Source organism: Balearica regulorum, chromosome 14 (genome assembly GCF_011004875.1).
Source record: "Balearica regulorum gibbericeps isolate bBalReg1 chromosome 14, bBalReg1.pri, whole genome shotgun sequence".
Taxonomy (NCBI): domain Eukaryota; kingdom Metazoa; phylum Chordata; class Aves; order Gruiformes; family Gruidae; genus Balearica; species Balearica regulorum.
In genome coordinates this window covers 20603874-20617257 of record NC_046197.1, presented here as the reverse complement: position 1 = coordinate 20617257, position 13384 = coordinate 20603874, and the positions used below count along the sequence as shown (strand labels likewise).

Sequence of the window (13384 nt, the reverse complement as noted above, 5' to 3'; positions counted from 1 at the left end):
GGAGGCCGCCGCCGCCGCCGTCCTCCATTTTGTGGCGGCGGCAGAGCACCGCCGAGCGCGGCGCTGCCCGGCGGAGGGACGGGGCGGGGAGGCGCGGGGGGTGCGAGGGGAAGGCAGGAGGGGGGTGGGGGCCGAAGTCCGCGGAGGCAATTAGCGCTAATTAACGGAGGGGGTGCCGCGGCGGCGGTGGCAGCGGGCGGGGACTAGGTCAGGGTCTCGGGCCGGCGGGAGGAGGAGCAGCGGGGAGAGCGGAGCTGGCCGCCGCCGCGGCCCCCGGAGGGGCGGCTGTTGACTTCCTCCCGCCCGCTCCCTCGCCCCTTCCAGCCGGCTGCCGCCCCCCGCCGCGGGGCGCGATGGCAGTTGGCGGCTGAAGGAGCCCCAGCGCCCCCCCCTGGACGAGGTAAGGGAGCCGGGGGTCCCGCGGGCGGGCGGGGGGCAGAGGCCGGGGCCGCGGCTTCGCCCCGGGAAGTTCCTGGGAGGCGGGCGGGGGCGCCCCCGCAGGAATGCGCAGGGGTGGGGGGGAGCCGAGCCGCCCCCGGAAGGATCCCGGAGCGGGACGGGAGGGGGCACGGCAAATGCCGGCGACGGAGCCCGGACCTGCGCGGCGTCCCCCCGAGGTGGGCGCCCAAGGCGGCGGTGGGGCCGCGGAGGGCCCGGCCCGGCCGCGGGAGGCGGGACAGCAAACCCCCCCCCGGCCCCGGGGCGTCCGCCGGCAGTCTGCCCGCTCCTGCCCTGCGGCCGCCCCTCGGCCGGCCGGGTGTTTGTCCGCCGCTGCGGAGAGCGGCGCGGGGTCTGCTCGTCCGGGGGGGTGAGAAACGGGGAGGGGGAGCCGAGCCCCGAGTACAGCCTTGCAGCCATGGGCTGGTCTTATTTTGCAGAAGTGGGTGTGCCAGGGAGACAGCTCAACAGGTCTCGACACATTTCTCTGAAAACTATACTTTGTGAAGGAGAATTTATTGTAATCCGGCAGTTTTAAGTATTCACAGCTTTTTCCTCTGTTGGGCAGACTCTTGCCTCTGATTTTTGACACGTTTCCGATGCTGGATGGTTTGCTGCTTTTTTGACATTGGGGAAATTGTCGAATGGAATAACTACGTTTTTCCTCCCCTTCATATAAAAAAAAAAAAGGCAAAACTGGAGGTAGATAGATTTTTTTTTTTTTCCAGCGTGGCGTCCACCTTAAATGGCCCAGCAGTATTTCCATGCCGTTTGCCATCCGTGAGATTTTGGGGGGCTGTCCCGCTCCCGCTTTGCGCCATGTGCCGCGGGGGCTGCTGGCAGGCGGCTGGTGGGATCACAGCCCCCCAGGCGTGACCCAGGAGACCCGGCACCTCGCGGGCACGGCTCAGGGCGAGGGACGCTCTGCTTGGGCATGCGTCACGGCTGGACGAAGAGGGATTGAAGGACCAAGAAGGGGGTTTGTGTTGGGCTTTGCCACTCCGGACACTCACCCAGGCCGAAGCTCGCTGGGGCCACCTTAAAATTTTACACGTGGGACTTTCTGTTGATCACAGTCTTAACTTTGGCATACAGAAAGCAGCAGCGTTCATCGGCAGTCTGGAGAAAATGGGCGGCAGAGCCGGCGGGTTTATAATTACGATGACCATAAACTTGTTGTGAGCACTCTTGGGTCGCTGCACTTAATGGACAATTCTGTGGCCAGGCTTTAATTTGGGCATTGCCTCCTCTTAGGGGTTGGGGGGAGTGGGAGCTGATTGCCATTTGCTGTTAGTGTTAGGCCGTAGACAAACAGTATAGAAAGTTTGCCGAACAATTTACAGTTATTCTCCAAATATTTATGCTCTGTGCTGCAAATAAATGTAGTAAATACAAACAGATGAAACTTAGGAGATTTGTTTTCAGTGTTAGATGTGTTTGGAGAATAGCCGTGAGCTGTTAAAGTGTTTGAAGCTAACAGAAAGTCTGTTGTATTTTTAGTTAGCTTTTATTTATAAATTTGAGATTTATTTAAAGAATTGTGCAGAATTTATTTCAATATTCATGAGTGGCATTTTAAGCCGAACCTATGCAACTTTGTGTTGTGTGGTAGAGAGGTTGTATAGTTCCCAGACAGTAACAAACCACGTAGATTTTTTTTTCTGACTGGTAGATGCGATGCTTGAGAGCTGGCTCCAGAGGCTTCCGTGCCAGTAGTGGGTGATGAACCCGAACCTGCCGGGAGAGAGAGAACTGACTCGGGAAAGGTGGTGCATGTCCTTCTGCCCTACCCTGCTAAAGATGTAATTAAATACTGGGGAAAGCTACCTTCCAAAATTTGTGAATTGGATATTTTAGTAATTCTTACGCTTTCTTGCCAGGATGGATAAACAGAGCTGGAGAGTGTGTTCACAAAGGTGTCTTGTGCTGTAGCCTGGTTCCGAGTTGCCTGCAGGCAGACTTACCACTTCATTGAGGTTTAGCAAAGCTTTAAAAAATGTATTTCCTTGTTACCAGTCAGAAATATAAAAAAACCCCAAACAAACAAAAAAACAAAACAAACCAGTGGGTTTGAGAAAGATGTGGCACATGTCAGTTCATAGCTTGATGTGCTGTGCTTTCGTTCTCAGAGTAGCTAAACCAGGTTTGCCAGGCTAATGATTTAGACTTTTTTTTTTTAAGCTGTTATTAAAATATCCTTGCTGTGCTAACTTTGAATGCTTCTGATCTTTTTATAGCTAATGTTAAAGTAATGGATTCCAAAGAATTGCTTAACTCGTCAGATCAAGACGAAACAAGGAAAAATGCGCTCATTAGTACCAAAGGAGGGATCGTGATGGACTTTCATCCACCCTTCAGGGGTGGAGCTACTCTACAAGCCCCTGTGTCTACATCTCCTCTCCCCGCGTCTTCTCAGTCAGATTCCAATCAGCAACCTGCTTTGGCTGACTTTTCGAAAGGATTAGTAAACAATGTGCCTCAGCCGGACCTTTCCAAGGCGGTATCGCTCTCGATGGGACTGTACATGGGTGAAACAGACACAAAAGTGATGGGAAACGACCTTGGATTTTCGCAGCAGGGCCAAATCGGCATCTCTTCTGGAGAAACGGACTTCAGGCTCCTGGAAGAAAGTATTGCGAGCTTGAACAAGTCCTCGAGCCTGGCCGAGGACGCAAAGGGAGCAATATCTTCTGAGGTGCCACTTGAGCCGGATTTCCCAGGCATGGCTGGCCGCAGCGTCCCTTTAGAGTCAGGAACTGCAGTCCAAAGCCAGGTTGGCTCGAATGGTGGCAACTTGAAGTTATTCTCTGAAGACCAAAGCACCCTGGATATCCTCCAGGATTTAGAATTGCCGCCGGTATCGCCTGGCAAGGAGCCCAATGGGAGCCCGTGGAGGCTTGACCCGTTGCTAGATGATGGTGGCTTGCTGTCCCCTATATCTGCAGATGATACATTTCTCTTGGAAGGAAATCTCGGTGAAGACTGCAAGCCTCCTATTTTATCTGACACTAAACCTAAAATTAATGACCGTGGTGACCTTTTACCCAGTTCCAAAATGCCAATGCCTCAAGTGAAAACAGAAAAGGAAGACTTCATTGAACTCTGTACTCCTGGCATAAAGCAAGAAAACATGGGCCCAATTTATTGTCAGGCGAACTTCTCTGGGTCTAATCTGCTGGGTACTAAAGTCTCTGCCATATCTATCCATGGTGTCAGTACCTCTGGAGGACAAATGTATCACTATGATTTAAATACTGCATCGCTCTCTCAGCAGCAGGATCAGAAACCAATTTTTAATATCATTCCATCTCTTCCTGCCGGTTCAGAAAATTGGAATAGGTACCAGGGATCAGGGGATGAGACGTTAGCTACTTTGGGAACGCTCAACCTTTCTGGCAGACCTGCTTTCTCTAATGGCTATTCAAGGTAATTAGTTTTTGTTGCTCTTTGTTAAAATACTACAAGTATGTTTAGCACAACTGCATGCATGCTGGTATGTTGGAGGTTTTTTTCCTTTTGAAGTCAGTCGTCCCTTTTTCATTTGTTCCGTACGGCTGTGATCAGACATCACTGATGTATATTTATCCTGTAGTACGATAGTAGCTTTAACCAAGTACTCGACTATTGGTATTAAAGGGAAGAAAAGAGGAGGGGAGCTGACATGCTTTAAGCAATAAATAAATAAAAATAAAAATTCTAAGATACAGCCTAGAGGTCAAATTGAGTACGTGCTAGAAGGATCCATACAGAAAGCTGTATAGAAGGAAGGCAGTATACAAGGAAGTAGTTAAGTATATGCAAAAGTTACTTCATTCGCGGGGGTTAGAGGATCAATCACTGTGGGTTTTTTTTTCTTCCTAGTGTTACTTAAATGTTGTGCACAAAAATAACTTGGTTGCTGGGTAAATTTCTAGAATTATATTTAAGATGAAGTGGAGTTTTAGCTTTGTTTGGTATTGCATTTACCTTACATGGACAAGAAGATTCCGAGTAGGAAATACTCAGCAGTTTGTCCAATAACTGCTTTTAAAGAGATCAGAATATTTGCAGCAAGATTTAAACATACCTGGAACTTAACTCTTAAATAGAACCGGAGGAGGGCTTGCTTATAGGTGGGTTTTTGAGTGCAGGGTATTTTAGGGGAGCCAGTTAGTACATATTTCAAGTGACTTTTTAGTGGTGTTTTCTCCGAGTAATTCATTGGTGCAGATATTTGAGTAAAATACTTTTCCTCTGCCCTTCAGGAGTAAGCATGGTGGTGGCAGCTTTCTCAATGGGTAGCTGTGTCTGTCTCCTCTTGCAGCCGGGGACGGGTTCTGATTTCAGCAGGGACACCTAGTTGTATGTTTTCCTTGGCTGTTCTTTGCGTAACGTGTACTTGCACGAGCAGTGTTTGGCCTCAATGGAGGAAGAGGTTTTTGCTGTGTTTCTGTGGCGTCTTAGCTAGAAAATGGCTCTTCAAGTCCATATATGTAAAACCAGTAATTGTAGGCTTTTAATGAAGTATCTGGTTTAACTTTCTTTTTTTTATGGCCCCACTGACAGTTGATCCCCAGAGCGTTAGCCGGCTGTCCCGGGGCTCCCCGACGCGTTTCTTGCTTCATTTTCCCACGCTTGGAATGAGGTGTATGAGATTTTCCTCTTTGTTTCAGAAAGACAACTTTTAATTTGCTTTCATTCTAGATTTTTTTTGGGTTTTGTAGTGAAGATATGTTTTGTTTTTTCTGTGTTTAAAGCAATTTGTAATATAAGAAATCCAGAAAGGAAAATCAGAATTTGTGGATAAATTCAATTTTGATACATGAACATTGAATGTGCCTTATCATTTATTTTGACAGAGTAGAAATCCTTTGTACTAACCTTTCACATAATCAGTCCAGCTTCCATGTTGGTGTCGGTTTGTTTCATGGGGAGTGTTTATTGTGTTGGTTTTCATTTTGCTCTCGCTATATCTTTAATGGCAATCATTATGAAATCTTTATCAAAGCAAGAAGAACTATTTCTGGGTTTGGGAGGTGATTTCCAGTGGCTGTATAAGCAAGCAGATTCCTCCTAGGTAATGGAAACATCACTTTTGAGAATACTTTTGTACATCTCGTGCATTGTTTTTATTGTACAGAGCTATTTAGATAGAGCCGACTATGTTCTTAGGTGAATGGTTTACGTGTAGGTGTTTGCCCGGTTTTTGGGGAATTTCATAAACACCGCTTTTATATACTGTGTTTCTGATAATGTTGTGATGAGAAAAAACACTCAAGCTACTAATGTGTGCAGAATACGTCTGATCCTAGAGTAAAAAGGACAGCAGTGCTAGACGTTATCGTTGCTTTTCTGAAGCGGTGTTGAGGGGTGTGAGTAGTGTGTGTTGGAGCCGGGCAGGCAGCTGGCGGGAGCTGGCAGCAGCCCTCGGCACAGCTCCTGCTGTAGGTGAGGGACCATCCTCGGCGTCGGAGGCAGAAGTCTGCCTGCACCACGGGTCGTGTTCACAACGTGGTGCTGCAAGTGTTTCCATTCTTGCTTCCTGCAAGATTGTCTTATATTTTATTGCTTTCTTTTGCCTTAAGATAATGGATTTTTTTGTCTTAATTTAAGGAATGTGTAAAGAATTTTGGGGTGGCTCCTAGTTGAGTTTTGCATTAAAAAATCGTTATTTCTAGCCTTTGCAGAAGCTGTTCTTACTTCCCAAGGATTTCCACGCACAAACTACCAAGTCCAATTCCAGGAACAACATTGTTTGGGTTGGTTTATTTTTTTTCTCCCATAAAATAGAGGCAACTCCATCATCTTTTTCAGATGTTTGAGATACTAATGAACCCTGGGTTGGAAGCAGGAATTCTCGTTCTTCCTGTACCTTGTCAGAAACATTTGGTCTAAACTGGGTTAGTTTAAGGTGATGTATTGTGGATTTGTTTGTTTATCTTACAGAAGACTTAACAAAATTGGCATTTGTTTTGGAAACAAATGAAGGGCTATCTTGCCAGGCTCCTGTGGTCTTTTCTTTTTCTTTTTTTTTCTGTTTTTTTCTGATTGTTTGAGGTGAAGGCTGGGATTTTAAGAATTCAGAATTGCTAAACTTCAATTTCCAATAGGAAATATTTCTTGGTGTTGGTAGAATTATTCATAATAGAGTATTCATAACATATTAGTTATATATTAAACATACAGGAAGAAAAGCTGCAGTTCTGTCCTGGTGTTCAGGTAGTATTTAATCTGACTGCTTTAATGGGAAGCATGTAATGTCTCTTTATAGACACACAGTCTTGAATTGATGTCATGCAATTTTTGAGTGATTTTTGCTTCTAAGGATAGCACAGCGTGCTGTCTTTAATGAGACAAGTGATAATCAGGACTGAGAAAACTAATCAATTTTCCTATGAACAGTAGGAGGTATTCTGAAGTTAACAAGCAGAATACAAACTTAAGAAACTTGTTCGATGTGACTGAATCGGCAGTAGTCAATGAATTGCTGTCTGTGTCTCGGGGTTGTAGGCAGGGTCTGCCGGTGCTTGTGTCGATGCGCAAAACGTGGAGCCGCAGCTCGGTGTTTCAGCAGCTAATACTCGAAACCTTGAGCAGCAGCGAGACTCCAAAGATGGCAGGGCAGCTTTGCTCCGGGGTTGCTTTGGCGAGGTCTCCCGTCTAAGCGAGCGAGCTGCCGATCCATCCCAGTGGAGCGAGCGAAGGAGAAGGTGGACACAATAAGATGGGGGGGGGGAAGTAGGCTAATTGAGAAAAATTGCCTTAGATTTTCTGTAATAGAAGAAGTGGGACAGTATCTGGAAGAGGAATAAACCAGGCTGAAAGCGTTTGGTAAATGCTTCACTGAAGAATTAGAGGGTTTGATGGTGTCTGTCTCCGATGGGATATTATTTGTGATTTATTACACAAACACTGTTGAAAACTGTTATATTTCAAGGAAATTATTTTAGCAATGCACACTCGTAGGACTCTTGCGTGGTATATACATTAAATCCATCGCTCGACATTTTATTCCTCTGACTTCCTGGAGATGTGGCTTGTTGGGGGGGAGTGAAGGATGATGAGGAACGGCGCAGCGATGCGGGGGTTGCTGCATGCATTTTCTCTTAGCCTGCAGCCAGAATTTACAAAACCTGGGCCCCATTGGCAGTGTTATGGCTTATCTTATTACATTTGAAATCATTCCTAGTGCTTAAACTTGGGGGAATGAGGATTATTAAGGAAGTTTAAGAAAGGGCAAGAGCTGAGAGAAGCCATGAAGGAGGAGGAGAATCTGGAAAGGGGAAAAAAGTTTTGCTGGTCAGTCACAGTCCAAAGCCCTGCTTGAGGAGAAACCTTCTGCCGTCACTCTTCAACCGGGATTCTTCTTAGGCTCAGATGTTTTACTAGAAGGAAAGGGAAAAAAGCGATCATTTGCTAGAAATGGTAAAGGTCAGTTGTCCGTTTGTCTTACTGCATTGTTTCAGCTTGGCTTTTGGCCAAGGCCGGTGGCTTGGCACGGTTGGCCGTAGTACTTCAGATGTTGTCTGACTCAGCAGTATATAATATATAGTACATATGGAACTATGTCCTTTTTTTTTTTAATAACTCTCTTTTGATATAAAAAACAGACTTGTTATTTAGGGGGAGTGCTCAGAGTTTCAATAGACTGTTGTGATTTGTCAGCTTAATGTAATACTGTACTTGGGTTTTGAGTCTTGGAAATACACGACAAAAAATCTAATTGTTTTGGCAGAAAGGGAAGAATCAGGAATGTCCTGCAGAATGTGCTGTAAGGCGCTATGAAATGGGAGCTAGATAAATGATAGGTCATGTAAGATGTAATCTACTTTTTCCAATTTTAGCTGATCCATTCAGCTAGCTGATACAGCTGCGTAGGTTTTTATAAGTCCAGCCCAAATTCTCAATTCCTGCTAATTTATTTCCCCCTAACAATGATCTCTATTTTAAATCTAGTTCTGGCTTATAAAACACAAGTTGATTTTTGTTGCCTGTTGCATTTTTTTTAATCCATCTTAAATAATGGTTGAACCCCGTTGTATGCTTCTGGCAATGAAAGCAAAACTACAGTTGAACCAGCTCTACTCAAGAATCTTCTCACAAATGTGAAATATATGTATTGCACAACTCCTACATCATATATTTACTGTGATAAAGCTGAATTTTATGCAGTGAGAGCAAATTGTCTTGGAGATGCAAGTGTCCCTTCTTTGACCATTACTGCTGATTCTGGAAATGAACAGGTGGGAACTGTTCTGTGCGTCTGTGTAACTGTAAACTGGAATTCTTTCCATGTTTTAAAAGTTCACCAAGTCCTCCTTTCTTCCTAGGGCCCCTCTTAAAGCCACCACCTAGCAGATGGACCTTTGGGGCCTTCCTTTATGTCTTTATTTTATTTAATTTTTAAATGTTGCGTAACTTCAAGTAGTGAAAATGGTCGAGGAAGAACCTGGCGCTGTTGCCTTGGATGTAATGCACATACCAAAGGTTGACCGTTTACATTTGTTACACTTGCAAAATTAGATATGCTGTTTCTCTTATTTCCACACCAGATTCAGTATCTCTGTCCGTGAGCTCTGTTCACCAGTGCATATGCTTAACCTGGTTGAGTTTCCAGGACAGATATTGTTCTAGTGATCAAACCGCTGCAGTTAGTCTGAAGCGTGATGGGAAAGGCGGTGCTCCTACCAGCATGTGTTCGGGCTCAAGAGAGGACCCCTTCCCAGCCCTCCTCTACCGCATCTGTAAGATGCAGTTCAGCGGAACGGATGCTGTGCTGACTGCTTTGACTCCTCTAATATGGCAGTTGCAAAAATTTCAGCCATGCTCCTTTGTATTTTATCTTTATTGATGTACAATATTCAATGAAGAAAGAAAACTTTGAACTCATTATCCTCTTATCTCTTAGCTTCTTTTTATGACCAGTTTATAATAGGCAATAGATTTTTTTTTTTAAATTTTGTTTGTTTTGGTAGCCTGTGGCTTCTGGGTCTGTTCAGAGTGCTTGTTTTTGGAGCAAGTGAGGCACGCGGTGTTGGCACTTTAGTATTTGCAGCCTTTTTCTTAGGACATTTTGTTAAATCTCTACCACTGGACTGAGAAACATCCGTTTTTGCACCATTGGATGTTATGATCAGTGACTTCTCCACAAGCCTTACAAGAGGAGAGCAAGTACTCAGCACTTAGAAATTTGCCTGGGAGAAAATGAACATATGTTTCTCAGAAGTAACTTTTCTCCTCACAAAACCCTTGCTTGTTGAGTATTGCAAAACACAATTATATCTCCATTCGTTCTCTGGGGTAGATGAAGACTGCCTAAGCTGATATCCTACCGCTGATGTGCTGGTATAGCATAACATATGCATTCTGCAGATGGTCTCCAATTCTCGAGATTAATAGCGTAGCCATAGAATCCTATTTTCAATCCAAGTTATAAGCAATGGAAAAAGCTTTGTAGAGCTGTAGTTACAATTATCTTGGTTTTGTGTTATTGAAATAACTGAAAGCATGTCGCCTCTGGCATACAGAAATGAACTCTAAAATGCATTCATAAGATGATCATCCTCTAACTGTTCCTAGAAACACAGAAGCAGCTATGTGTGCCACAAGGTAGTTTCTGGGAAGAATATTCAACTGTACAGCACACTGTGCAACAGACCCAGGGAGCTTGTTGTGTTAAGCTCTCTTTGGTTTTATAGTCTTTGTCTCCCAGAGTCTGGCAGTATACACAAATTTTAATCTTATTTACTGAAGTATCAGTGTATTGCATTGTTGCATGTACAGATTATTTGTGTTCTCATCACAGTGGTTTTCTGACTGAATCAGTGTAGTATGATGCCCATTTATAATACAGCCTTTGCTTAAATAACTAAGACGCTCGTAGACCAGGAGTTAATCCTGTTCTCAATGCTGGGTTCTGGAAATACTAGGCAGATACTGTCAGTGGATGGCCTCATCCCCCTGGGACAGATGTGAACCAATACAGCTGGAATAGATGACACACACAAAACAGAAAAAAACTATTTCAGCTCATTGTCTTGGCACTGACTTCACATCAGCTAGCCCTAGGAAAAAAATTAAATGCAAAAATTACAGTTAACTTTGACCATATGTGAGGGTGAGAGAAATTGTGACTATGGCTTTGCAGGTCACCTGCAAAGGAATCTTAAGCGGAGGGTAACCTGCACAGACTGTACTCCATCCGTGTGTTGGAGCACTTAAGTATCACAGACTCTAATTAAAAGGAAACTCAAAGACTGTGGACGTGCAACTCTTGCTGCCTTTCCACAGGAGTACAAGGAGGTGCAAGTTGTCCCCCATGCATAACAAGTTCAGCATCTTGAATTATGGTAGTTACTGGAGGGGTGAGTAATTGTGCTTCCAGAAGTAGTGGGTTGGGTTGGGAAAACAATTTAGAGCAATTACTTTGTCTCTCCTGGAGGTTTTTCTTCTTACCTCATCTTCACTACAAAGAAGGTGCAATGTTGTGCACATGCCTCCTACGTCCTTACCTGACTCAGTTTACGCTAATCTCCACTGTGACGTTTTCTGCCAGAATTATTTTCCTGGCTGAAACAATGTCTTCCTGCATGCGAGCCGTGTGCTGTATGGTTTGAAATACAGCTAGATGTACTGTGGCAAAAGCACATCCCTTCTGCTTTTGTTGCCCGCACGTCTGGATTTATTGGATGGCCGCTTCCTGTGTCCCGGAGTACGTTCTGGCAGTTCCGTGAGGTGTCACGGCAGCTTCACCACCTCTTGCTCAGCACGAGGTCATGCCAGCCAGCACCTGGAGTTCCGGTTTGTAATGCAGATGATGTCAGGTTTTCTTGCTGCTCTTATGTGAGACTTAAGTTGAGATTCCAGTACACAGTGTTACTTACCCAGGATATCATGTAGAGTTCTATAATAATGGTTCCTTAAATCAATAATCGCTACAATTGTGTGGGTTTCTGGAGGAAATGGTGTTCTTTAGAAGCTGTCTTGACACGTTCTCGTAGAGTACGTTTCTGTACCAGCCAACTGCGTTCTTGATATAATCTGTATCAATTGGCTATAATTAAAGCTCCATATTCCATCTGTACCTGTGGAGCTCTCGATCCGTGTTAAGTCTTCCTAGAAAATTACAATTCTGATGCAATTTGAAAATCAATATCCAACAAGCTGCTAATACTCTGTGGTGGAGATGCAATGCTATACACAACTTCCACTTTTTAATCAAAGATCTCAACTATCCTGAGATTGCAAAGGCAAAACTGCTGTTGGGGAAGGATTTCCAGAATAATAATAATGTCTTTCTTGAATTCAGTTCACTGCTGCTGTAATTTAGTTAAGAAACCGAGTTCCATATTAGATTTTACAGTAATACATTCTTCATACTGTTTGTAATAGGTTTGTACAGTTACTGTGTGTCAGAAAACAGCTGGAGATCATGATCGTATTTATGCATCGCGGTCACACAAGATTTAATGTGAAACTTCTGAGCAGCAGGACACAATTTACTCCTCTGTTGCTTTATACAGATATTTCATATTTCTGGTTGCTTTCATTTGCATAACAATAAGTTTTAAGTAAGTAAATATTGCTCAGGATTCTAGTTTTCTTTTTAAAAAAGAAATCAGGTCACAAATGAGTAGTTTGCCTCAAAATACTACCCGTGAAACTCGGGAAACTCGCTGTACTGTCAGGTAAGAGCGAATAATTGAGTGTCGATGAAGTATCGATAAAGAGTATAGTTTATTCAAATAAGCAAATAATGGCAGTGATTTCATAGCTTTGTGGCTTGGTTTTCTTTGTTTGTTTGTTTTGATTTTATTTTGGAAGATCTGAGATCCGATGCTTTGATTATCAGCCTCTAGAAAACTGGGAAAATTCCTGTAATTGTCCTTAGCTGAGAGATCTGTTCTGGTGGACTTCTGGCTACGTCGGACTTCAGTCTTGTCTTGTATTCCAAACTTGGGGGGTGGGGGATTTGGGGGTTTTTAGGTGTGCGTTTCTGCCTCTGGGTACTTAAATACCTGCTTCTCCTGGAAGTGCTCGTTGGGAAGAGGGCTTTGAAGGAGGATGGCCTCTGTGTTCACAAGTAGGCAGTAGCTTGGCCGCATCTCTCTGGTGGGGCAAGAGGGGCGTGAAAACAGGACATCTGTGGTTGGAAATTTTGTGTAATTTTTAGAAAACAAGTTTTTGGTCTTGGGTGAGTATCCTCCAGCTGTCATACGGCTCCTTTCCAGCTGTGTGAATTGCGTATGATGGGAGAAGGCTTTGATCGTTCCCTCCCTTCCCAGCTGGATGGTTAGAAAGGACACTGCTGCCTGGGGTGTGTGGGCGTCTGGCCTGGCTTTGGGCTTCAGCACATCTGAGCTCTAACCCACCTGGGCTGTCTCTAAACTATGCCTTCCCATGCCATCCTAAGATGCTTTTGAGAGCACAAGTGTGAAGTTCTGGGGTTCTTCATGATTTTTGTTGCCGAGCTTCAGAAGGACAGCTCTGCTGGGTGCCCGTCTGTCCTGGGCTGGGAGTCAGGTATCTGTGACAGAAAGGAGCAGCTGATGCAGTTTATTTTTGTTGTCATCTCTTGGAGAACCTGCTCGCCTGGGGTGTGTGTGGTAGTACGTAATAATGTAGTAACGGGGTCTGGTACGGCTTCAGTACAACTTTGTGAGGGAGGGGAGCTCTGCCAGGGTGGTGCTGCCAGAACACCTCCAACGCCGCAAATGGCAGCTGCGTCGTGGTCGAGCATCTCCACGCGGACAGGAGGCACGCTTGGGGTGTTGGCTGCCTAAGCTGAACGTGCTGTGTCTGTGCTGGAGCCTGCTTCTGTACCGCTCCCCGCAGCGGGTTTCAACTACCTTTACTTCATTCGCTGACGCTTGAAGAGACGAGGATGCGTGGCATGGCTTCGAAGGAGGTTGCCTGTCCCATCAGTGTGTCATCAGGAAAGGATTGTGTGATCTCTCGTGTCACTTGG

General features: G+C 45.0%; 1 protein-coding gene across 4 annotated transcripts in view; it reads left to right on the top strand.

The window, feature by feature from the left end:
• Positions 1 to 209: 209 nt before the first annotated feature.
• The window catches only part of NR3C1 (nuclear receptor subfamily 3 group C member 1), a 66707-nt gene continuing 53532 nt past the window's right edge, over positions 210 to 13384 (top strand). The window contains exons 1-3 of one of the 4 annotated variants that reach the window (XM_075767042.1): positions 257 to 400; positions 2111 to 2204; positions 2676 to 3864. In XM_075767042.1, the coding sequence (XP_075623157.1) occupies positions 2690 to 3864 (1175 nt within the window). In that variant the 5' untranslated portion in view covers positions 257 to 400; positions 2111 to 2204; positions 2676 to 2689. The other 3 variants (XM_075767043.1, XM_075767040.1, XM_075767041.1) reach the window with 3 other exon arrangements.